The sequence below is a fragment of the Alternaria arborescens genome (assembly GCF_004154835.1).
Source record: "Alternaria arborescens strain FERA 675 chromosome Unknown contig_4, whole genome shotgun sequence".
NCBI classification, from domain to species: Eukaryota; Fungi; Ascomycota; class Dothideomycetes; order Pleosporales; family Pleosporaceae; genus Alternaria; species Alternaria arborescens.
Genome location: NW_021167859.1, coordinates 410,921 through 435,956, shown reverse-complemented (window position 1 = coordinate 435,956; position 25,036 = coordinate 410,921). Strand labels below are relative to the sequence as shown.

The 25,036-nt window shown below is 51.0% G+C and overlaps 10 protein-coding genes across 10 annotated transcripts; 5 read left to right on the top strand and 5 right to left on the bottom strand.

Annotated features, from left to right (window-relative positions):
- Window positions 1–361: 361 nt before the first annotated feature.
- On the top strand, window positions 362–487 carry AA0111_g2234 (hypothetical protein; the record flags this gene model as incomplete). Its single annotated transcript, XM_028647983.1, has 1 exon — window positions 362–487. One exon carries the CDS (start codon window positions 362–364, stop codon window positions 485–487), a length of 126 nt encoding a protein of 41 aa, XP_028510211.1.
- Window positions 488–2,753: 2,266 nt separating this feature from the next.
- Window positions 2,754–3,713, top strand: AA0111_g2233 (hypothetical protein; the record flags this gene model as incomplete). The annotated part of the gene is made up of 1 exon (XM_028647982.1): window positions 2,754–3,713. One exon carries the CDS (start codon window positions 2,754–2,756, stop codon window positions 3,711–3,713), a length of 960 nt encoding a protein of 319 aa, XP_028510212.1.
- A 281-nt stretch (window positions 3,714–3,994) lies between these two features.
- On the bottom strand, window positions 3,995–5,573 carry AA0111_g2232 (hypothetical protein; the record flags this gene model as incomplete). Its single annotated transcript, XM_028647981.1, has 4 exons — window positions 3,995–4,564; window positions 4,620–5,161; window positions 5,223–5,450; window positions 5,528–5,573. The coding sequence occupies 4 exons, from the start codon at window positions 5,571–5,573 to the stop codon at window positions 3,995–3,997; spliced, it is 1,386 nt and encodes a 461-aa protein (XP_028510213.1).
- A 1,262-nt stretch (window positions 5,574–6,835) lies between these two features.
- AA0111_g2231 (hypothetical protein) lies at window positions 6,836–8,806 on the bottom strand (the record flags this gene model as incomplete). Its single annotated transcript, XM_028647980.1, has 4 exons — window positions 6,836–7,015; window positions 7,066–7,585; window positions 7,639–7,741; window positions 7,792–8,806. The coding sequence occupies 4 exons, from the start codon at window positions 8,804–8,806 to the stop codon at window positions 6,836–6,838; spliced, it is 1,818 nt and encodes a 605-aa protein (XP_028510214.1).
- Window positions 8,807–10,802: 1,996 nt separating this feature from the next.
- Window positions 10,803–14,788, top strand: AA0111_g2230 (Helicase required for RNAi-mediated heterochromatin assembly 1; the record flags this gene model as incomplete). The annotated part of the gene is made up of 5 exons (XM_028647979.1): window positions 10,803–10,935; window positions 11,078–11,609; window positions 11,657–14,082; window positions 14,137–14,217; window positions 14,268–14,788. The coding sequence occupies 5 exons, from the start codon at window positions 10,803–10,805 to the stop codon at window positions 14,786–14,788; spliced, it is 3,693 nt and encodes a 1,230-aa protein (XP_028510215.1).
- Window positions 14,789–15,003: 215 nt separating this feature from the next.
- AA0111_g2229 (hypothetical protein) lies at window positions 15,004–15,600 on the bottom strand (the record flags this gene model as incomplete). Its single annotated transcript, XM_028647977.1, has 1 exon — window positions 15,004–15,600. One exon carries the CDS (start codon window positions 15,598–15,600, stop codon window positions 15,004–15,006), a length of 597 nt encoding a protein of 198 aa, XP_028509933.1.
- A 627-nt stretch (window positions 15,601–16,227) lies between these two features.
- Window positions 16,228–16,455, bottom strand: AA0111_g2228 (hypothetical protein; the record flags this gene model as incomplete). Its single annotated transcript, XM_028647976.1, has 1 exon — window positions 16,228–16,455. One exon carries the CDS (start codon window positions 16,453–16,455, stop codon window positions 16,228–16,230), a length of 228 nt encoding a protein of 75 aa, XP_028509932.1.
- Window positions 16,456–16,754: 299 nt separating this feature from the next.
- AA0111_g2227 (hypothetical protein) lies at window positions 16,755–17,834 on the top strand (the record flags this gene model as incomplete). The annotated part of the gene is made up of 1 exon (XM_028647975.1): window positions 16,755–17,834. The coding sequence occupies one exon, from the start codon at window positions 16,755–16,757 to the stop codon at window positions 17,832–17,834; it is 1,080 nt and encodes a 359-aa protein (XP_028509931.1).
- Window positions 17,835–18,108: 274 nt separating this feature from the next.
- On the bottom strand, window positions 18,109–19,623 carry AA0111_g2226 (hypothetical protein; the record flags this gene model as incomplete). The annotated part of the gene is made up of 1 exon (XM_028647974.1): window positions 18,109–19,623. The coding sequence occupies one exon, from the start codon at window positions 19,621–19,623 to the stop codon at window positions 18,109–18,111; it is 1,515 nt and encodes a 504-aa protein (XP_028509930.1).
- A 4,176-nt stretch (window positions 19,624–23,799) lies between these two features.
- Window positions 23,800–24,493, top strand: AA0111_g2225 (hypothetical protein; the record flags this gene model as incomplete). Its single annotated transcript, XM_028647973.1, has 3 exons — window positions 23,800–24,128; window positions 24,205–24,357; window positions 24,409–24,493. The coding sequence occupies 3 exons, from the start codon at window positions 23,800–23,802 to the stop codon at window positions 24,491–24,493; spliced, it is 567 nt and encodes a 188-aa protein (XP_028509929.1).
- Between the last annotated feature and the right edge of the window lie 543 nt (window positions 24,494–25,036).

Genomic DNA, 25,036 nt, shown 5'->3' with positions numbered 1-25,036 from the left:
GACTTCGGTTCAACCCTCTCTACGTGGTGACCGACTTCTTCTGCGCCGATCCGCTAAAGCAACACCTCTTCTACCGTGAGAGCGCAATAGGTTGAAAGCAACATGTCTTCGTCTATCTTTTGCAAGGCACGTAACTCGCTTGCCAGAAGAGTAGCACCTGCCACCCTGTTGGAAGCATCGAAGTTTAGTCAAGCAATTGAACAGCCGCTTCGTTCTGCGCTACCCCTAACACGGTATTTACACACTCAAATACCGGCGAACGAACCTTCCAATTGCACTCGTCGTCCGCAACGAAGACCAGAAGCAATGACTCGGTTGCGATGGTTACCAGGCTACGGAACGAAAGCGCACAACGGGCGATATGAACTCGACAACTCCCGTATACGACCAGTCGCTAGATGGAGGCATTGTCGAGAGCAGAGAGCCGATACGACCAACACCAGCCACTGCAAGGAGAGATTTCATCCAGTATGGGCCGGACTTCTAGGAGCCATTCTCATCGTGGAGAGTCTGAATCCAAATTCTCGTCCCATGTACACATCAACGGAAAGATTGTTCGACTGGCTCGGGTTGAATAGGTCGAATGAGCATGAAGCACAAGAAGACCATAAAAAGTCAAATTCGTTTCACCATTGTTTGTCCGGGCTCCCTCACTGCGCCTACTGCGATGAGCATATAATACCGGTCGACAATGGGGCGAGAAGTATTCGTGATGGACGCGAATCAGATGAATCGGTGGCTAAGGATGCTAGCGAAGGACATGAAGCGGCCACTCCAACCGACAAGGCAGGCTCGGGGCTCCCTAGTTTGTCTACCATTCGTCTTAGATGGGTTTATTGGCCAACTTCAGAAGACTAGAAAACGAGCTGTTTGTGTCAAACGATCGATAAATTCACGTAAAAATCCATGAATTAAGAAGCCATAAGTGTTAAATTGTAGGTTGGTGCCGCAGAAAACTGATGGGACAGCCTGGACTAAATACCGTACAAAAGCTCATACAAAGGGGTCCGAGATGACCCATATGGCGTTTTATCCATTTGACACGCCCCCTCTAGAGTTGAACTAAGCGTAGCGAGTGAGACTCCAGAATAGGAAATGTTGATACGCCGTGAAAGAGTGACTGTTTAATACTTTCTAGAAAATAATATCTTTGCGGGCGCTTTTAGACACCGTTGCACATTGTTTAACACGGTCCAATGATGCGCATATTTGACAAACTTCGCGACAGTCGCGCCATCGTTCTGTGTACTAACACTAGCTGCTATGCTGTTGCCTGATCTTAGTTATCTCTATATGACACCAATTCTGTATATGTCCTGAGCTCTTCGAAAAAGGATGATCCAGGTCAAGACCTTCTTTCTATCTTTCAATGTACTCCTCTATTAGCCCTGTCGTCTTCACCTTTTCTTTCCACGTGAACGAAAGGGTCCAGATATGGGATCTATCATGGTTGATCCGTTCCATGATACACAGCCACAAATCAAGAACAGCGTGGACATCACCGATCCAAGTGGGCCGATTTGATTGGGGGGTGGACCAGAAATGGTCCCTACCAAGTTCAAATATATCCATCGATAGAATGCTGAACGCGTTTAACAATTTTCCTTGCCGTGAACAATTAACAGTGTAATAGAAAGATGCGTTAGAGCAATGTTGATCGTGATTATTAGAGAGTGTTATGCCGAGAGAAACTCTTAGAACACATTTATAAGTAAACAGAAAGAATTTATAGGATAATATAGCTAAAATCCTTTAAGAAAACACCCTGAGAATTAATATACAGCTGTCTAAAGTCCGTCTAAGTCCTAGCCTAAATGATTAATACTATTGAAACTATTTTATATAAATTAGATGAAGATGCTTAAGAGAAGGGTAGAGAGTTCTCTTGAGCTTAATATAAAAAGGTGACAGGACATGCTTTAGTTACAAATCGACCCGCACGTCTTCAGGAGAATAAAATATGCACTGGAATGCTAATAGCATTACTATCACAACATCAGCAAAGAGACAGCGATGACACATCGCCTCCAGGCGTTCTTTGGAGAGTGCCCCGGAACAGGGAACCCCGTTTAGGTCGCGCACACTTGACATTTTCTGGTACCATGTTAGAAAGGTCCTAGAATCGGGATCGCGAGCAAGTCTGAGTGAGGTCATGAGCAGCTTGAGCCGATTAGATTGAGTTTGAGCGGCCATGATCGTGCTTGAAATAACGGCGAGCAAGCATAAGCAGAGCGCGAGTTGAGGTGATGCAAGTATGAGCCCGGTTGAGCCGGGGTTAATTTTACTGAGTCAATGTGGCTGTATCAATAAGCCGAGTTGGGGAGAGGGCGCGGTCTATTTGTCCTTGATAATTGTGGTAATAATTTAAGAGGAGTACTAAGGACACCAAGAATTAGTTAAGTGGGAAGGCAGTTATTTTGTAGCTACGGGAAGGAGGCGTACTCATCTATTACTAGCAAATTATTTTACTTCTCTGACATGAGTGAGAAGCAAGAATGTGAGGGAGGGGGCCTCGTTTTCGGGGCCCCAAGCCTGAGCAGTATGATCACAGGGAATGTGCGTCTAATATAGACTATAGTAATAAGTGGTTTCAAAAATTAAAGGAAGGGTTCATACATGATCTAAAGAATAAGCTAAGAAATAAAAATTACAGGCCGCGTAAGCGGTTGAATAAAGTCGATGTTGTCGCAAGTGCGGTATGAGTTTGTATTGATAAGACATCTTCCGCTGAGCTGAGCGAAGCAATCAACAGCATGTTTCGATGGTATAAAGACGCAACACTTTGCTATGCCTATCTCGACGATGTCAGCGTGTACGACGCCAGATCAGACGACTGGTTTAGTAACGATGAGCTAGCCAAGTCGCGATGGTTCACTCGCGGTTGGACACTACAAGAATTGATAGCACCAAAGAACATCGTGTTTTATGGCAAAGATTGGATATCTGTCGGCCAGAAGGCCTTATGTTGCGCGAAACAGGAACGCATAACTGGTATTAGCGCAAATGTGCTTGCGGGTACAGACGCCGTAGAGGATCAGAGTATCGCAAAGCGTATGAGGTGGATGTCCGGACGCACGACGACACGAACAGAAGACATGGCATATTCTTTCATGGGTATCTTTGACGTCAACATGCCGCTGTTGTATGGTGAAGGAAATAAGGCTTTCGTTCGGCTACAGGAAGAGATCATGAAAGACTCCACAGATCACAGCCTCTTCGCATGGAACGAGGAAGACCCCGTGGACGACGTCCTTACCCTTGAATGGCCCAGTTCGGTATTTGCAGCTCATCCTGGGCAGTTCAGAGATTCAAGGGAAATAGTCAATCGCAGATTTGACGACAAGGATAGGCTAGACGAGGAATTCTCAAGTACAAACCGTGGCGTTGAGATCAAGCTCCGCATCCGAGAGCCCACCAATGATTCTTCACATGCATTAGCACTCGGGTATGACCGTTTCCTGGCTGTGCTCGACTGCTGCTTTGAAGATCCGAAGTTTGAGAATTGCTGGCCTGGTATCACACTCAGACCGCTCACAGGGTCCAAGTCACAGTATGTGCGCCTCCCCTGTTATCCCATTGTTCCTGTTATCTTTGGCCAGGTCAGTGACGCCCAGAAGTTATTAGGAGTCGTGTCTGTTGGCGAGACTGACAGCGGAGAGTGGATCTATCTCCGTAAGAAAATTCCAGACTGGGCTTTTCAAGACCTTCTTTAATCAAAACGCAAAGCTGGAAAAGCTACATCAAGGACATAGCATTCGGCTCGGACGTGATAGCCAGCAGGTTTCGAATGACATCGTCAAAAGATATGTCGATAATGCAATTGCAGACAAAACGTAGCTAGTCAACTCCAAAAATGCCTACACAACACCCCCATGGTATCTCTCGCTTTAAGACGTCCTAAAACAACAAAGATCTAATGTACAAAAGCCCAGACACTGTAACTAACCAAACGCCATGCTAATCGTAACATCATGAGGCCCAAGCATCGCTACACTTACATTCGACTAACCTGCACCGGTACTCCCGGATGCATGTTGAGCAAGTACTGTGGACCCGGCATCGTCCCGCCACCATAGTGCGTGCGACTTTGGTTCCTCTGATGCTGCTGCGGTTGTGTTTGACCATCCGCACCAAACTCCCCACTTCCACTTTGACTTGCACCATACCCATATGGCAAATTCCCATATCCAGGCACCTCCTCCATCTTACCCAGCATAACCATCTCATCGCTCTCTTCTCCCGAGCCGCGATTTTGTCGTTTTGCAGCGCGTGAGTACGCAGATCCACGTTTCCGAATGCACGACTGCAGTATGAAGATGAACACGCAAACGGCGATGGAGACAGCGGTGTAGACGAGGATTATCGGGCGAGTCTGGCCAGAAAGATGGAGACCCAGGCCGCCGGTTAGGATGAGCAGGAGAAAAGATGTCGAAACGAGTGGTGTGTGGACAGCCTTTTGGAGGCGGGGGAGATAGGGCTTCAGAGATGGGAGGGCGCTGGTTAAAAGGAGAGGGAGGAGACATATGAATGCGAGGATTTGGTGAGGTGTGTTGAAAGCTTTTGACTTTAGGTGTGCGTTAGTATGGAGATGCTGATCTTAGTGGTTAGAGAGAACTTACGCGATTGTACTCTGCACTGGTGATCCCACCCAATGCGTAGCTGACGATCAGGAAGATCATGATGATCACACTGAGTATAACGTGTATCTTGATGTTCTTGAACAAGCACACGATGAGCATGTTGAGCGGCCAGAGGATAAAAAGCGCGAGACATCCGATCACAGCGTGTGCAAGATTCGCTCTGTCATGGTCTCTTGTCATCTCACCTACCATGCTCACACCATTTAGCGCATTGCTCTTTACTGGCACATCGCCTGGACCTGTTGCCGTCGTCATATCCATGGTGAAGTGACCAAAGTGGATATGCCGTTTGAGGTCTGCAGAGGGCGAGTTGGATTGCAGATTCTGTGCTTGACCAAAGGCGAAAATCATCGGATGGGCTGTCGCTTCAGTGTCGACGAAGGAACGACAGTTGCCACACCGTGCTCTCAAGATGAGCATGTCGTCGTCGATCCTGGTTCCTGGGAGGACAGTAAGGGATATCGAGGAGTTGAATGTTGGCTCGGAAGCCTTGGAGCCGATGCGCGGTGAAATTGTTACGTCTGGTACCTGTTAATATTCATCCTGCGACTTGACTTGACGTCAGTATGGAGTAGTGCGTACTATCACTCTTCGCATTCGGGTACATGATGAACATCAGGCTTCCTTCCATCTTCTCACCGAAACCAACGCCAACCCACGAATATGCCGGACTAGCATAGTAGATGAAGATGTCGTCCGAGTCATCTGCGATGTTGATCGAGAACTGGGTTTCCGTTCGATCCAGGTAGAAGGTTGATGCGGTTGTGGCGTTCGTTGTTGTGTTTTGACATGATATGAGCGCTGGGAAGACTGAGAGACGAGTTAGCAACACGCGTTGACAGATGCGCACTTGTATTACAGCTGAGGCTACTTGAAGAACGACTTACAAGCTAGCAATGCAATCACTGCGCCAAACTTTTGCTTCACATCCATCATCGCAAACACAAAATCAGTACCTTGCAACCCTCAAAAGTGCGCAAAGATCGACAGGACACTTCAGTTCCAAAGCAAACCAAAGAAAAACAAAGAGGGAAGATAGCAGCAGCTCCAGCTCCAGTTTCAAAGTATCACAGCATAAACAACTAGCCTCAACGCCTCCCTTCGGGACCTTATACTCTGCGTGCAAACGTCACTCAACCACGCCATACCGCATGCTACCCCATCGCTCACATGAAACAGCCAAAAAAGCGACCCCATCACCGCATCCAACCACTCGCCTTGCGGCAAAGTCAACTTAAAATGTCTTATCTTGGAAAGTACCTATGGGCACTGAGCCAGTCAGCGGCGCGAGACCGAGTGAGATTGAGCATGTGGAGTGGGCGCTTAGGGAGATGGCGCGCTCGCGACAGGGGTTTCATCGTGTTTGCGTGTCGTGTAACAGTCGTGGAAGCGCCCGTAGAGACAGGGGGGACGTGCCAAGCGGGGTAATCGGCGTCGTTAGTATTTTTAGTACACAGGCGTTTTCGTGCTGTATATAGGACGCAATGAGAGACAGATGGATACTTGGAGATACATTGCATAACGTTGAATTCGGATGCCGCAGAGAAGCGATTACAATGGCGGTGGGTTGAAAGGGCAAGAGTTTCAATGAACTTGTGGTCTGACCTCGTGTACGTCCTTGCTTTTGCTGCATGCACACTGCCATCACTAAAAGCAGTTTTCTTCAACCCCACAGCACACCAGAATAGAGTTTATCGATAGTTTGCAAGTATCAGATCACACGGTGAACGCCAATGAACTCATGAATTTGATTGGGAACAGCAGAGAAAAGAGAATTATGTACCTCCCCAACACCTGCCACTTTGATCAATTCCCACATCCGAACAAGCATCAAAGAAAAACTGCAAAAACCACCTCTTCCTCACTCGCTCCGGGTATGCTAGTCATAATCGTCATATTCGTTAGTGCTACAGGCCGTATCCTCGTTGCAGGTCGTAGAGATCTTGTGAGTCGGTTCGTATCATGTTGAGACTTTCTCCGACAAGCGCGCTGGAAGCCCGTGAGCGTTGGTCGGAGATGCAAAGACGCATCAGAACATGCTGGTCGAACGGAAAAATCTGCCCAACGAGATGGAATGATGCGGGTTGTTGTAGGCTCGATGATGATGCAAGACTTCTCTGAAGGGCTCTCGAGTTCAACCCGCAGGTCCGGCATCAAATGAAAACTGTACGAAGATTCTCATTCACATCCAGAATCTAACGGTATCGGCTGCGACGGCTGTCGAACGATACCTCGTGCTCGTAGAAGCGGTCGTCGTAGGCTGACGCCGGGCGAGAGTCGTGAATTGATTTGCGCTCAATCTCAATCTCCCGGATGCGACTCTTGCGCTTGCGACGGATCTCGTCAGAAATCTCCACAAGGTGCAACACGTCCTCCTGGATGAGGGTCAGCACACTGCGTATCGCGAGCATGGTCATAAACTTACGTATCGCAGGTATTCCATGACGTAGAAGAAGTCGTCGGTCTCCTCGCACGAATAGCCCATTGAGTCGATGGCTTCACGGATCACCAGGTCCTTTGTAATCTCGGTCCACATGTCCTTCTTCTTTTGTTTCACCGATCCCTGGTTGTAAATGTCAGTGGTATGTTCGTCGTCACCGCTGATGAACTTTGATCTGCGAACGCCATTGTAGCGCTGCCAGGTGATCTCTTGGGCAGCACCACCGATGCCATCCATGCGCACGCGACTGGTGCCGGGCGGCACGTCGATGATGGACCAGTCTTTGGTTACTCCATTCCAAGCTTCACCCGGGTAGGCGCGCTCAAGTGCTTTGCGATTGTAGAAATCGGCTTCCAAATCAAAGTCCGAATCGGGCATAGGGGCTGTGTGCACACGCCTTGGGGGACTAAACGACCGCTCGCGGTGACGTACCTGGTCGCGGTTGAAGTTGATATCAATATCGAGCTCCTCGAAGTTGCTCCTGCCACGTCCACGGCTGTGGCTCCTGGAGGTTTGTCAGATTGCGTTGTGTAGATGGCATCTAAAGTGGGTACTCACTCTCGTCGGTTGATCTCGATCTCGAGGGTCTCGTTGATTGGAGGGGGAGGAGACGGTGGCGCAGGTGGGGGAGGGGGTGTTGGCGAACGCGCTCTGACGACACCTGTACGAGTGTCAGTATTGGTTGTATATGCTTTTAGCCAGGTCACTCACCATGGTCAATGTGTCTGTGATGTGTGATGATCTCCTGGATGATAGGAGGACGGATCTCTGGCTCAGGGGCTGGCGGTGGTGGTGGGGGAGGCGGGGATGGAGAGGGAGAGGGAGTGGGTGCTCGCTCCTCCTTGCGTCTGATGATGATTTCGTCTCTTATGACTTCTCGGTTGTTCGCAGGTGGAGACTCGGCGCGTGGGCGACGGATGACAAACTCCTCGCGCTCCCTAGCGATCAGGTCGCCGCGGTTGCGTGCTGGGGGAGGAAGACTCCTCTCGCGACCTCTGATGGTCAAGGAGCTCCTCTCTCTGCTTGTGTCCCTGCCATCGCGGCTGAACTCTCGGCGGTTGGCGCGAATCTCAAAGTTGCCGTCACGCTCCTGGAAGCGGATGGAGCCTCGCTCAGCAGAGACGTCCCTGCCGTGGCGGCTGACTTCGCTGCGAGAAGCGTGGAAGTCGATGTCGTTTCCACCGCGGCCCCGGAAGCGCACGTCGTCGTCATCCACCTGACGCGGGGCAGGTCGGCTGACGGACCTGACTGGGGGACCATCACCACGGCGGAAGACAATGTCGTCGCGCTCTGGTGGGCCTCGAGACTGCTCGCGGCGCTTGATTGTAATGTCTGTCTCGTCGATTTCGTCCCGGCCGCGGCGTGTTGGAGCCTCGCTATGGCGGATGCTGATGTCGTCACGCTCCATGCCCCGCATAGCAGAGGGCGGAGGCGGGGGACGGCTTCGAGTTGAGCGCACATCATCGTCGAAACCACCACGGCTGCTGCGGGGTCCTGCTCGGGAGAAGTTGTCCTCGTCACGGCCTCTCAGCACCATGGGTCCGGCAGTCGGGCGGTTGTAGTCTTCGCGGAAGAAGTCGGGGGCGCTGCGACGGGGGTCAGGGCCTGCGCCACGCCGCAGCTCGAGGTCGAGCTCCTCATAGTTGCGCTCGCTGCGGTTTCCATTGCGGTAGAAATCGCGCTCACGCTCTTCGTACAGCTCAGCGGTTGGGTAGCGTCGCGACATTTGTGCGGCTAAGCGACAAGTGAGCGACGACGGGGGGGAATGGTAGTGGGGTGATGGGCCGCTCTCAGGAGACAGCAGATGGGGTGGAAGAAAGGGCACGGGCAAAGTACACGAAGAGGAAAGAAGAAGGGTTATCAAGGTAGCGAAGAATGAACTTGTGCCGTGGCCTGACGTTATCGAGAAGGCTGGCCCAGTTGACTCCCCGGCGAGAGTAGTGGGGTTGGTAGCAGGACCAAGGTCGGGCGCTGTCTCGCTCTTTTGCAATGACGTAACCTTCACGCTGCACTAAACCACCCACCCTGATCACCAGGATCCTTCCTGCCCAATGGCCGCCAAAGCCGCTGCACCTCTGGCCCAGTTCGCAGAAGCAATCGCCTGCAACCCTACTGCCGGTGAGTTTGACGACTCGATTTGGCTCCAGAGTGGACGTGGCTGGCCAGGCTGCTGGACATCTGTCGTTCTGTCATGTGTCACTGGGCACGCTCAGAACCATCCCCACGAGGCTCTCTGGGGCTGCTTGTGCCAGTCTTACCAGAGTACAGCCCCAGACGCAGACGCGCCGATTAATCCTGGATCTTCGCGACCCCAGGCTGAAACTTACCCAAATTCAAGGTCGGAGTCAGGTACAGTTCAGGCGGCCACATGGAGTCGCTACCTGATCGAACGACAGCCGCGGGAGCACTATTACTACGGAACTTGGACCCAGCTGGGGCAGCCTGATCGGCGCGCTCGACACTCTGTCGTTGGTGAATCTCATCAGATCTTCATGCCCAACAGCGTGTGCGACGGCGCGAGACGACCCGCTCGTACCACATTGCAAATCTTCTTATCTCGGCATCAGCTTCTTCTCGTGGATATCCCTTCAGTATGTAAACACCTCACGCGCAGCATCAAAACCTTCGGCTTGTGACTTGATTCTCGTGCTGGCTGCCCCTGGTAAGGTCCGTCTCTTGCCCAGCACCCCATGCAAGATGACGTTGTTCGGGCATACTACCTTGGACTGCAATTTCCCCAGCAAGCGATGGCATTCGAAGACATTCTGGTCATAGCCAATAAGCAAAAAATTAACCTGCAAGACTTACGAGGCAGTATTCAGTGCCACATCGCGAGAGGTGACGAGAGGAAGAGCCCAGCGAGGCGGACGGGTAGTGCCACGTGGGGCTTTCCTGCAGTATTGCGACAACCCTCCAAAAAAGAAAAGCATTAAAACTTTCGCATATCATCTTCGCATCTTACTGCTTGTTCTAAAATGTTCGAAACTTGTAGTAGTTCTTAAAGTCCCACATGTATGTGCGTAGGCTACACTAACAGTTCCCATGTACAGGCGCCTGGTGCCCAGGTGGTGGCTGCCACGAGACAGTTACGCTAAGAACACGAGCCTCCACCCATCAAAAACCCAATGCCTTCTGACTTCTTATCACCACCACCCCCTCATGGGGCGATTGAAAGCTCTTCATGTTGATCTGCGCTTGGAATTTGCTACTCATATATAGCTGTCTCCTTTGCGTCATTCCTCAAAAGTACTACAGTAGGCTGCAAGCACGCCGAGTTCTTGAACAAGATGCAAGGTCGAGCCTTTGGTTGTCTTGCTATTCTCGTCGTGAGTTCAGAGCTTCAATGTCTCACCTCCAGTCTCATTCCATTTCAGTTCGTCTAATTCTTCAAAATGTTTTCATTGCTTTACCCAATCGTACAAAGCTAGTCCTTAGCTTATTGGTGGCATCACCTCTACAGTAACATTTGATTGTCTTTATCACATTTCACAATCCTGCTTGTGTCAACTTGTGCGCATCGTGATAATTGCTTGATTGGTTGAGTAGTCCGTTTGCCGTGGCTAGACCACTCCTTCCTCACGGTGACTGCGTGTTTACAACTCACCGCGCGAACTTCACCTTGCGAGCCACGACAAAACTTTTTTCTGTTTTCTCTCATCTCCCATCGCTACTCTTCTCAGCACATATCACTTCTAAACGTCAGATACAATCGCAAGACGAACATGGCGCGAGGCCCTCGCAACAAGCCAAACCGGGCCAACAAGCGGGCAGGCGCCGGCACGGCTTCCCACAGAGGCTCACAAGCACCACCATTTAACAATACATATGAGAGCCTAGAACAGCTGGATTGTGAATGTAAGTCTTGTCCTGTGTCTCGCATCAGCCCATATCTCGCCGTAGCAAAGGAGTCTCATATTCCTTGCCTACGGAGCTGCAGAGCTTCTATCTTCGCTTAGATTAGTAGGAATCGCTGTGAAAATGGCTAACCTTCTGGCAGATGGAGAACTGAATGCCAATCTTACAGAGCGCTTCCGCAGCATGCCCTTCAACGCCTCCAGGAATGTCTCTGTTTCGCACGACGACATCCCCATGTCTGAACCATTCCGCGCCAACAACGACATCCGAGAGTACTTCAAACTAGCTAAGAAACCTGTCACTGGAGGGGCATGGCTGCATATGCCAGAGATCCCGAACCCTTCGGAGGTTCTGTGCGAAAAATCCGAATATAAGAACGACGAGGCGCTCATTGAGGTTGACGAGAGAATTCGTCCACACAAGCCCAAGGGTGCATACGACGACAATGAAGACTATTTGAGGACCAAGTACGAGCTTCTACGTGAAGATGCTGTTCGACCGCTCCGTGAGGCTATCGACGAGGTTCGTGCCGATCCGTTCAAGAATGAAGCAGAGTACAGGAATCAGAGCATCGGAGTCTATGATCCGGTTTATATCACGTCACTCGTATTTTCGCCGCGAGGCTTAGCAACGCGGGTCGCCTTCTCCCTCGGCCGGGTCAAGAAGTACATCCGGTAAGCCGATGTGTAGATGCAGATTTGACTCTAACTAACGAATCTAGCTGGGAGCAGTCGAAGAGGCTGATCACTGGCACTCTTGTTGCCTTATCCCCTACCGATGATGCATTCCAGACCCAATGTGTGCTCGCTATAGTTGCGGCTCGTCCTCTCTCCGCACTAGAGCAGAACCCACCTGAGATTGATCTCTTCTTCGCGCGTCCAGAGGACCAGGAGATAGATCCTATGCGCAAGTGGATTATGGTAGAGTGTCGAAGCAGCTTTTTCGAAGCATCTAAACATACACTGCTCGCTCTCCAACACTTGATGAGGGAGCCATTTCCGATGTCCAAGTACCTGGTCCACGTCCAGAAAGAGGTAGACCCTCCGGCCTACATCAAACATAACCCTTACGTCAATCTGAGCTCACTCATAAGTATCGAGGAGGGTAGAGATTACGAGAATGTGAATGTACTGGAGGGTTGGCCCACAACTTCCTCGCACTCGCTCGACAACTCTCAGAGCAGGGCATTGAAGCGTATACTAACAAGCGAATTGGCCATTATACAAGGGCCTCCAGGAACGGGAAAGACATTTGTGTCTATAGTCGCACTCCAAATTGCCTGCAACAATTTGCGCAAAGAGGATGCGCCTATCATTGTTACAGCTCAGACCAACCACGCTCTTGATCAATTGCTCCGCCATACGTCACAATTTGAACCCAATTACATTCGTTTGGGAGGCAGAAGCAAGGACAAGGAAATCAAGAAACGAACATTATTCGAAGTTCGCTCAGAACTACCTCGACAAAAGCAGCCTGGCAGCCAGAAGGTGCAAGCCACTATTGCGATAAGGAAGTTGACTACTCAGCTTCAGGTTCTGCTTGCGCCTTTGGAAGTCGGCAAAGTGCCGCTTGATCACAAGCTCCTACGAAGTCTTGGACTGATCACCCAGGATCAAGCCGAATCACTGGAGATGGAATCGCAATGCACGATGGGAGTTTCACCCTCTGATAGTCCAGGGATTCTCATGGAACAATGGCTGGGTAGATGTCTCGCTCCATGTGATCGGCCAATCGGTCCAGAACAGTTCGACTGGAGATATGAAGAAGACGACTTCGAGGTCGAACAACTGAAAGAGCTTGAGGCGGAAGCCGTGGCTCAGGATGACGATGATATCGAGGCATTACCCGGACCACTGATCCAACTCAGCGACAATTGGAAGGGTACAGGGAATCTGCTGAGCAACGCCGACATCCAAGATATCTTACGAAAAACGGATGACCTAACAACAATTCGTGTCGCTGATCGCGGTACGATCTACAACTACTTCAAGCGCCAAGCCAAGAAACTCATTCTTATCGAAATTCGCAGGCTCGCGAAACTTTATCAAGAAGCAGTTATACAGCGCAAGGTGGGTATGTGGGAAGAAGATGTACGTGTTCTCAGCAAGGCACGCATCATCGGCTGCACAACGACCGGTCTCGCAAAGTATCGTGCTCTACTCTGCGCTCTCCGACCTCGGATTTGTGTTGTAGAAGAAGCGGCAGAAACACTCGAGGCTCCTGTCACCGCTGCTTGTTTCCCTAGTCTCGAGCACCTCGTCTTGGTCGGTGATCACCAACAGCTGCGCCCTCACACCCAGGTGCGTGCCTTTGAAGACAAACCATACTTCCTGAACTTATCACTCTTCGAGCGTTTAGTCTGTAATGACGTCGCCTTCGATACGCTTACCCGACAACGTCGTATGATACCTGAGATACGACGACTGTTATATCCCATCTACCAGGACACACTCAAGGATCACAAGAGCGTAAAGGATCTTAGTAACCGCCCGCCAGTCGAAGGCATGGGTGGAAACAACAGTTTCTTCTTTTGTCACGACTGGCAAGAGACCCGCGATACTTACATGTCGGCGCTGAACCCAATGGAAGCACATATGATAGTCCAATTTTTCGACTACTTAGTTCTGAACGGTGTCGATGCTACCAAGATTACGGTATTGACCTTCTACAACGGTCAGCGCAAGGAGATCATGCGGAGGCTCCGGGCGCATCCGAATCTACGTGGCGGAGTGCACGATATCCAGGTAGTAACTGTGGACAGCTACCAAGGCGAGGAGAACGATATCGTCCTACTTTCTTTGGTACGATCAAACCACAAACATTCCATTGGGTTCCTGAACTCCGAGAACCGCGCCTGTGTCGCCCTTTCCCGAGCCAAACGCGGCTTCTACATCTTCGGAAATGCAGAGCTTCTTGCGTGCGAAAGCGGTACTTGGGCTTCAGTCATTGAGATAATGTGGAGGAATAAGAAGGTCAGGGTGACGACAGGCCAAGAGCGGCGGATAGGTTATCAGTTTCCGCTCGAATGCAGCAACCATGGACGCAAGATATGGTGCGAAGTGCCCGAAGACTTTGAACTTATCAAGGGTGGATGTGACATCAAGTGCCAAGGGTCGTTGCCGTGCGGACATCGCTGCCCATACCCGTGTAAGTGTGCCAATTTACGAACTATATGGAGGCGCATACTAAATCGCTTACTAGGTCATCCCTTTGAACATCACAGGATCAACTGCACGCAGAAATGCTCCAGGCGCCTTGGGACTTGTGGTCATCCTTGTATTGGTACGTGTTGCCTTCAAATACAAGCAAGACTCCTTACTGACAATCTTTAGCGGAGTGTTGCGACCCGTGCAAGTGTCATATGTGCGACCGTCGCAGTGGTGGCGTCAAATCGACTTTGAAACCAGTAAACGGGGCGGCACCGTTTCGCGGAGCCCGGCCAAACACGCGAAGCTTGATGCTCGAAGACACGTTACCCGGCCCTGGATCCTCTAAACGTGGTGTCCAGACCTATGCGCCCACTCAACGCATGACGACCCCGGGTCTATCAGATTGCACTACGGTACAGTGGGATGTCTACGCTAATGGCGGTGGTGTACAGGAAGACGATGCACGTGCATACGCGAAGATGCAGGTGGAAGCCCTATACTATGCACGTCGAACATCTACTCCTGGGACCGAGACTACAGGCGGCAAGCTGATTGAGCTGTTGCCAGAAAAGGACGCAATTGTTTCCAAAAACACGGGCTTGCTTCTTGATCTTGACGTCGAACCATTGGTCCCAGAGAGTCATCCCCAAACGCCGCGGTCATATGCAAATGCTGCGAAGCCCTACGTCAACCTTTTAGATTGAATGACTATACGCAACAATGGAGTTTTGGCGTGATCAGTGCGTTCGTGCTTGAAGTGTACCGGTGGATAGTTATGTGCAATCATATCGACGTGAACTAGGAGAACATGCATCGATACAGGGTATTGGTAGAAGGTATGCATAGCAACTCTAGCGCAAAGGACTCGTGTCCGGGGTATATAGCTAAATCTTCAGATCGCTCAACATCTTTGCCATGCTCAATCTTTCCTGTCCCCATCCGTCTGGACCTCGAACACTTCGCCAGCCAGCTTTGCGACATCACCACCAAGCTCCGCAAGTCCGGCCTTGATACTTTCAATCGTCTGCGACGTCAAGTTGCCTTTCCGCGAGTAGAAGTCTACACCCGCAGGGGTAAACAACGTCTTTGCAAAGTACGTCACGACCCAACTGTTGTCAGTGCCCTCCTCGTCGCCATAGCCTAGTATCTCCCATTTGCTCGTCGCAATCACCAACCACCCCTTGCCACGCCAGTTGTAGCCGAGACTCGCCACTTCTCCGCCCTCTGTACCTGACGCTGAGGCTGTATTTGGTACATCAAACGGCTTGTCAACACCATGCACAGTCTTGATCTTCTCGGCGCCCAGAGATTGGTACGTGACTACGTCGTCGATCTGAGCGGGCTGTGTGGAGGGAATGGCAGTGTATGTGATGCGCACGTTGCGCGATTTCTTCCACATGGGCAGCGTGGAGTGGGTTACATTCCAGGAGCCTGAAAGCCATGACAGGGCGGGTGGTGCGAGCGAGGGGGAGGGTTCGGTGGACGGCAGAGACGATGGAGCGCGGAGGGTTACCATGGTGAGGTGACTTTGTTTGGTGGGGTGAGGGCGGTTGGTGATTGGCGATGTATGTGTGGAGATGGACGCGTGGAATCTGGAGATGTTTTTGTGGGTATTAGATGATTATGACGATTGACAATTGTTGACGGTGGGTGTTGATGAGGTTGGACGGACAACGAATTTTCGACGTGGCTGGGGGAGCGGTCTGACGTTTGTTAACAGAGTCGCGAAGCTGTCGCGATGTCAGTCGTCTGGAGACGGGTACTTGGAAGCTACTATATGCTTCATATTTGCTTTTGATCAGCTGTAGATCCCATCTACACTTAACACATCATCATTTCCATCACCACCGCGTCTCTCATCAGCACTCGATAACGCGACAGGGCTAACAGATCGACGCTACCGGGAGCCAACGCAGCCGGGGGCACGTGCCAAGCCACCAGCCGTATCCCGCCACTCCAACAATAGATCGTCCTACCTACTTCCGAACTTCGCCTCAGCACCCCAGGGTCCATCAAAAATCGAATAACCTGACATCACCTTTTCCGCCTGCCCGCCTCCGACGCGTAACGCCCTGTCCATGGCCAGTGAAATTCGACTGTCTGTCCCACCATCTGCGGTCTTCCTAGAAGCCGATGTCGCCAGTTAATGCATCGTAACCCATGTTTCGACTGCGTCGCGGCGGCTCTCGGTTGGCCGGGGGCTGACGAGGCCTGAAACTCTTGCACCAGTTTGTCCACGTCGCTTCGTGGGCTGTGCAGTGAGTACGAGAACACCGTTTGCGAAGTGCTTGCCAGGCTCCACTCTTTGTGGCAGTTTGATGGTTGGTAGCGCGCCACTTTTTTCCTGCGCCCAGTCACCACCTGTTTCCATGATTACCGTATACAGGCTTGGGTGGCTAGGCTGAGACGACTGCTGCGTAATAGTATAATAGCATTGTGATCCCCAGTCTTGATGATTGTAGAGTAACTACTTTTGCTTTTTCCAACGGGTTTACATCATTGAACGACGTTGTTCCTTTAACATTGTTTGGGGATATTGCATAGATTGCTTGATTGTTCTCCAGTACACGGCTTACGACCTCCATTTGACGACGACCACGACCACGGAAAGGCGCTGCTAAGCTCACTGTTCGAGAGGAACTATCCTACAAACTCAACGCACACATCAACATGTTTTCAAGAAGCATACTACTCCAAGCTTCGGCTCTTTTGCCCTTGCTATACGCACCCGCCTCCGCACAAAACGCTTGCAACAACTCGCCCGACCTATGTACCCGCCCATACAACAACATCACATACCTGGGTGCGCATAATTCTCCATTCCTAAGGAATAAAGAGACATCGTTCTCCACATCTGGAAACCACTACTACAACACCACAACACAACTCGATGCTGGCGTGCGCCTTCTCTCAGGTCAAGTTCACAAGGCCAACGGCACTGGCAACGATGCATGGCATCTCTGCCATAGCAGCTGCGACCTGCTCGACGCTGGAACTCTGGAAAGCTGGCTCGGTGAGATAAAAACCTGGATGGACGCCAACACAAACGACGTTGTAACCCTCCTCCTCGTAAACTCCGACAACGCCTCCCCCGCAGATCTCGGCGGAGTTTTTTCCTCATCAGGACTCGACAAAATCGCCTACTCACCCCCAAGCTTGACAACTACACCGCAAACATGGCCCACGCTCGACACTCTAATCGGCAACAACACCCGCTTGATGTCTTTCGTCGCCAGCCTCCCGAACCCCTCGTCAGACTACCCATACCTCATGGACGAATTCGTCTACATGTTCGAAAACGACTATGAAAACGTCTCCCCTTCAAACTACTCCTGCAACCCATCGCGCCCGGAAGCCGTTGCTGGAAACCCCTCTACAGCTCTAGAGTCTGGTCGCATGTTCCTGCAAAACCATTTCTTGTACGAGACTCAGCTCTTTGGTATCCAATCTCCCAATGAGACCTATGCCAATGTCACCAATGCGGAGACCGGCTTTGGAAGCTTAGGCGAATCGATACAGGAGTGCGAGGGTATCTACGGAAAGCCGGCCAGTTTCGTCATGGTAGACTTCTTCAACGTCGGACCTGCGATTGCGAGTGTAGATCGCGCAAACGGCGTAAGTGGCGCACAGGGCAGAAAGAGTCTCAGCACAGAGGCGTTGGTGCAAAGTACTGGTGCTGGAGTCAGAGAGAGGGGAAGCTTACTGGCTGTGGTTTTGGCAGTCGGTGTCGCTGTTTTCTTTGGAGCGTAATAAGTGACAAGAGAGATTGGTATTAGAACTTGCGGCAACTTTGGTTATTTGCATGGCGATGGCGTTTAGGTCTTTGGAACTCCTAGATTTTGGATGCTCGGATTAGGATATACTGGATGGACGAACAAAAGACGCGGCGCGTTTTCGCGCTTCGCTACGTCTGGATATGTAGCTTAGGTAGAGATAGATATGACGTTACGATGAAAGACGATCTCATCAATCAAGCAACTCGATTACTCTTCAATAGGTCTACTGCTTCATCATGCATACTGAACTACTCTTGGAAAGGCGTGAATTTCTCCAACACACTCTCAGCCTCCTTCAGATCATCCATCAGTACTCGCTTGTGCGCCTCACTCCTAACTTTGATCTCACATTCAAATTTCCGAGGCCGTATGTTGAAGCCCTCGGTATAGGCAAAAGTATCATACTTCACCCCTGCTTTAGGCTGAATATCAAAAGCCCACAGAATCTTCGCTAGCGCAATGTACAGACTATTCTCCGCAAGATTGGCACCAGGGCAGATGCGCCTTCCCCAGCCAAACGACGAGTGACCTGATTTCGCTGGATGGGGCTTGCCCGTGAGCGGTGTTGGTGCTTTGGAGCGTTCCACAAGCGCCTCATCGAGGAAGCGTGTGGGATCGAAGAGGTGTGGATTTGGATAGTACTCCTCGTTGAGGTTTATGGCCCATGAGTTCCCTAGAACAGTGGTGCCAGAAGGGATATAGTATCCTTCGTAACGATCATCCTCTGTGGAGGCGTGAGGTGTACCTCCGAGAACGGCAACAGGACGCCAGCGAAGAACTTCCTTTACCAGAGCGCGAATATATGGCAGGTTCGTTTCGTCTTCAAACGTAGGACTGCGGCCAGTGCCGATGATGGTGTCCAATTCGCGATGGGCGGCGTGTAGGGTCTCGGGATGCGTGACCAACGCTAGGAAGGCAGTGCAGAGTGTCGAGGCCGTAGTATCAGACCCAGCGCCAAAAAGCGATGCCGGGATGTAGGAGAAATTGCGATCCGACAAGGGAATATGCTCAGTCTCTCGCAATTCGAGCAGAAGCTTGCAGAGTGAATCTGGAATATCGTCGCCCTGGGTCTTTGCTCTCGCAAGATCCGAGCGTACGACATCCACCAAGGCCATGTTCGCAGCTGCTTCCTCGCGACCACGGGCTTTTATATCAGCCTTCCAAGGCGCCAGAGCATCTGGGACATGCTTCAAGATGGGGAAGGACTCGACGAGGTACTTTCCAGGCACGTTCAGCGATGCGGCGACATGCATGAACTTGAAGCGCTGGTGGATGACGTTGGCATTGAGCGAGTCAATGCGGTGTCCGTATGCGACGCAGAAAACGATGCTGGAAGTGAATCGTTCGAGGAGTTTCTCCCAGTTGGCCGGGCTGTTGAGGAGCTGCTGGCAAAGCCGCGATGCCTCTGCTGTTTGAACGGGCTTGTACAACCTCAGCGCCCTGGGTGTCAAAGCCTGATGTAGCAGCTTCCTCCGCACACTCCATTCTTTGCCATATGGCTGTACCAGTATACTAGCATTGTCCCACAGTATCTCGCCCATAGCCACCATACGCGGACGCGACGAGTACTTTGTGCTCCGCTTCTCCATCAGCTCGACAGCGATGTTGGGGTCGGATATGATGACAGTAGGCTTGCGGCCGATCCATATCGTGAAGATGGGACCGTATATCTTGGACCACTCCTGGAACTGGATCCAGGGCTTTGATTTTGGGAGTTGAAGTTTGTTGCCGAGAAACGGGAGAGGCGTGGGACCTGGAGGCATTCGGAGCCACACCCAGACATCGTGGAGAAGCGTCGCGAGGGGTACAGCGAGGGCGATAGAAAGCCACAAGTAGGGTGGTAGGTGAAGGAGAGAATCTAGCGCCATGTCAACAAGGGTGCGTAGAGGATAGACGCTGATGCTATCTAGGGCTGTCGAGCACTTGGAGGGCGATATGTACTCGCGACATCAGACTTGAGCGCTCTTACAGCTTCCAACGTGATGCTCGGCAGTTGTACTTGCTCGCTACTGTTGCTCCGCGATGCATGGCGGGAGGAGGATGCGGGGTGCTTATTCGTTCACTCATCCGTTCATCATGCCAAAGAGCCGCCCCACCGTCTAGCGGTCGGCCTGCTCTTTCCACTCATGCATCGTTGTGAGAATGAAACTAAGCCTGCCTTGTCGAACCGGTATTTGCTCAAAGTCATGATTGCTGGCGAGAGACAGTGATGACATGTCGCGCTCGGGGTAATTTACCCGGACTAGCGCGTTGCGGGGAAGGTCCGGGACAGGAGAGGAGGATTGCGATTGCACCCGCAACTTTACACCTACGCACGCCGTCTCTATGCGCTTACTCTGATTGACATGTCACTACTAAAACGCATGGTATCATTTTCTGCGCCACATAGAACGCCGCCGATAATCTCGAAGGTGCCCGCCTTCGAGAATGCTGGACGCGTATCCGTCATCGTGAAGGGCGGTTCCGCTAAATCATTCATGACCATGGCATCGAAAGAGCTATCAAGACAATCATGTTGCTGACGTTTCAAATTTTTCCTGTTGATCGTAAGGGAACCTAGGTCAACTCATATGGATATTACAAACTCAAAGGTCGCTTTTGTTGCCAAATGAGTCTTGTTTATCTCACCCCATACAATTGAAGGCCCATGAATACTACTACCAACGCTATACGGACGCGACAAACCCAGTCGAGTTTATATTTGGCCCTCTTTAGAATGACGGGGTAGAGGATGCGCGGCACATTTCCCAACTCGAGGGACTGATGGAGCTTAGAGAGCTACACTTCAATGTCTGAGTCTTTGAGTGTGCTTGATGTGAAATATCGTCGCTTCAGACCCTGCGTATCGGTCGTGGATGCAGTCTAGAGGATTGCGATACCCTTCAAGACGTCGAGTCGTCCATTGGTACTCTGACGTGGGACTAGTGTACTGTGGAACTCAAGATCAAGCATTCGGAATAAATAGGCAGCTTTCTCTTGTGCTTCTTGTCTTTTAAGGAGTTAGGAAATCCTGTCCTGTAAACACTATAGTTATGCAAGTCTACTAAGGTCACGCATATCGTCTAAGAAAGTACACCGCAGTATCTTAAAGTTGAACGTACCAAAGCGACACTGCAGATTACTCTCTACATCATAAAGTTAAGAAGCAGCTTTCAGACTCTACAATCACACTACGACGTCTGGCATTGAACCCGTCAACAAAGAATTGTGAGAATTGATTCTACGTTGAGGTCTTTGACGATTCAGATTACAGCAACTTTACCAAGCTATATCACGTCGAAATCCCCGATTTCTTGCTTACAGGCAGATTTTTACGTTTACGAGAAGAATAGGCTGGCAATGTATTGCGTCCCACTCTGGAAGAACTACGCTGGTAAACGGGTCAGGATTGAGTGATGGTTGGGTAGGAGTTGTAAGACTCTGACCCAACCACAACCAAATTAATACCCATCGCTGGGCATACTATACCCTTTTACCAGCGTAGGAAGAACCGCTCATTACTCGTATTGATGAGACGAGCAGCAATATCTGAGATATTCAACATGGTATTTTCTTTACATATCATCAACACAGCGACTCCTCAAAGCTGTGCGAGGTTAGGCTTGATGCTGGGTGTCGTCCTATGGTTAGGTGCCACATCGGAGGTGATTGCAGCAAACTGAAGCGGCGTGGTATCGAAGTGGAGGCTCTGGTAAAGGATTCAGCCGTAGGGCTTCTGGTATATGCCTCAGAAGAGACTTAAACTGACTGTAAGTTTCAGATAGATGGGAAGTAAGTCTGGGCCAGTAGTGAATATTTCCTTTTGTCTAGGTAGAGGAACGTAGCTTGCCAATGTGGTATTTCATTTATGTACCTGTGGTAATGCCTCGCAGAGAAGTGTGAGGATGTTATGGAAAGACATATGGTTTGACTCTTGTCATTGAGTTTGATTGCGAGAAGACTGAACTTCGATTCTTTGACGAGGTACATCAGAAGTGACGCCCGGCTATGCGGAGAGACTCGTGCCCGAACGTGCGTCAATTCTCCGAGAGACAGGCTTCCACCACTGCGACCGACCTCAAGTGGCTCCCGCTGTCAGATGTGAGCTTATCCATATGCAGTGGACATAGGCGAGCGCCAATTCATACGCATGGATATGATCGCCGAACTACCATACAGTAAGCTAGCCACCCGAACGTTGTGCCTAATATAACTCGAACGACGGGTCGCGCTTCCTGAAGACTATCCTGGTAGCGCATCTATGCTAGTAATACAGTGTTACCGAAGTTGCATACCAGGTTCGGCGCATAGTTCCTGCATGGGAGTGGTCCAAAAACCACGGCATTGCTCCATTGGCGAGAATTTAGTCCGTGGCTGGGTCAGATACTGAGCACTCTGTACGACAGTGACTCGGAGTAGCTACCACGCGTAGCTCACATGGCTGCCTTTGACAGTTGTAGCACCGGATCGGATCGCAAAGCGCAATTGAAGCGCCAATGTAACGATTTCTTTGAGCACAAGCTTACTATAACCTCGACATAACGCTTCGTGCGCATGTCATTGACACTGAAGTTATAGGGCTTCGATGAGCTTCTGCGATCATGAGGTGGAGCTGTGGAGGAGGTAGCTTACCAGGAATGGCTGCATAGTGCAAGCCGCCACACCAAGAAGACGTTGGGCAGTATATGCAAGGGCGTTAGTGGCATATCGCGATGACCACATGTCATCAGATGGAGCTAGACAAAATCCTTCACCGCCACTACACATGCTCTTACCTTATGGTGGAATTGTAATTGGAACGTCTACGGATGCGTGTGAGGTGTCGTGCGTGGTTACGCAGTGCAGGGATTGCACATCGGCTTCAGGCATCAAAGAGCCAAGTCTGTACTGCAGCGAGGCGTTGTCTTCGCGTCCATAGCCAATTGCCGGTAAAAGGGCCTGTCTTTGTTGCTGCTCGCAAGGATGACGCACCGACCCAAGGAGGGGCACGAGCAGGCGGGGCGCTGCTAGGACCCGAATATTCCTCCACGACCTTCCATGGCCGTGACCATGACAAAGTCCAGGAAATGTCGTCCTCCCATTGCGCTGCATGTCGGCGCGCGCAATCTTTCTCCTACAATCTCGTGCAAACAATTCCCGCCACTGGTGTCATGCACTATCTGATCCTCCGCATCCCGTTCCAGATTGCATGCTCAAAGGCGCTGGCAGCTGTCGAGCCAGCGCATCAACTTGACAACACTTAGCATGTCCGTCCGGCAGACTACCCATGCATGTACATAGCTCCACCGGCGCTGCTTTTGCATGACATTGGTGTCCGCGTCTGCTGCGCTTACTCTGCCTCGCTGCCTTTAGCACGCACTGATGCCGGTCATTGACGGCACTGCTTCTACAGTCGTAACCGTTTGCCATTGCACGCCAATTCGCTCCGCTGAACCTTCTATACTGATACGAGCTGAGCCTTTATTCACTAGTCTCTTGTCCCAACCAATTGGCACTTTGAGTATCCAGTATCGCTCCGAGGCATCGTTGATCGGCTGCGGCCTACGGCCAAGGGCATTCATCCAGCCCAGTCTAGATGACGCTTTCAAGACCGGCTCTAGCGGAAAGAGACCTCAATGGACGTAAGACTATGCACCTTTATCACCACCAGGGCGGGGTTAGGAGCCTGAGTCGGCATGAAGGGGTCAAAGCCAGTCCCCGTTGATCAGCATGCTCCTAGCATGTCTATGGCTGGATGGTATAAAAAGAGGCCTTTTCACAGGCCCAACGAGATTCCCTTCTGCTTCTCTTTCACTCACCTCTCTAGATATCCTTACACTACATCACATTTGCCTCTTGTCTAAGCATTGCAAGCTTCAGTGCTCTTAGCAATCACTCAAAACATCATAATATTTGAGCTTCGTGCCATCACACCGCTCAATACCCTTTGACATCTGTCTTGAATACAACAGATATTCAAAATGGCTTCTACCCACTCTTTCTACCATTACCCCCAGCCCTCTTACCCGATCAGCATGCCACAGAAGCCAGGTTTCTACTATCCGCAGCAACAACATGGCTACGGACGCGTGGCAGGATCACCACCTGAGGCCAACGATAGTGTCACAACATCTGGAGTTCCATCATACGAACCATCGGCAACTTCCAGCAACTACGCCGGATCTGCCAGTGATTACGAGTCAACTAGCGGCGCCGCCAGCGTGGATCTCCTCGATTACATGGGCAGCCGTGTGAACGGCTCATTCAATCCGATGCCGCTAGATCGCAGCTTGGCGAGACAGGCACAAACGTAAGTTCAAAAACCTCCTGCTGCAAGGCCGATCAAAAGGTTTCGATTGTGGTTGCAGAGTTGACATGACAACCAGATCTGGTGAACTCAATGCTAAGCACCGAGAACTCCTTGAATTACAGCAACTTGCTCAGCGCCGATTGGCCGGTGCTCGCATGAACTTTGCCGATGGCATGAAAGCTGCGAAAGAAGTGCAGAGAGATTTGCAATGGACGCAGAAGCGAGTAGAGTAAGAATAGTGTAATTCCAGAGTGAACAGTATAACTGACATTTTCGATAGCTCACTCAACGAGCGAGCGGCACGCAAATACCCAGATCAATTCCGCACTGCCCAAGGCAAATACCCATCACCAGTGGACTACTAGTACCACGGATTCTTACAAAACTGCCTTACGGCCTCTGTGGATGATTCAAACATACAACTTTCGGTTTCTTCAAAAATTCGGGCGGCACACGATTATTTTACAACTCTCTGGACTCTACAGACTTTTCTATTTCTGTTATATATCACGACGTTACCGCAAACAATGTGGTACGCGTCAAGTTACGAACTGTCGTTCACGGTTTCCTGCTCCACTCCGCTCCACTCTCGGCCTCGCTGCTTTAGCGAAACCCACACGCCGGCATTTTACTTTTTCCAGAAAATGTGACGCGGTCCGGCCCGCTGCCTGATGCAAGTGCTACGCGCTTGTCGATAGCTAGCGAACGAATGGCGGCAGTCAATCGACTTGCGGGACCTGATAGTGCGGCACTGGCGTGATCCCTTGTCAGCCGTCGATGGGCCGGAGGCGAACTGCAAGCTGGTAAGCATCTTCATTCGTCAAACTTTGACGAATAGACGGCGGGACTCGACGGGTGGTACTGAGGCGTTGGATCCGGCTGGGTGTTCTCCTTTCGTCTCCTTAGTT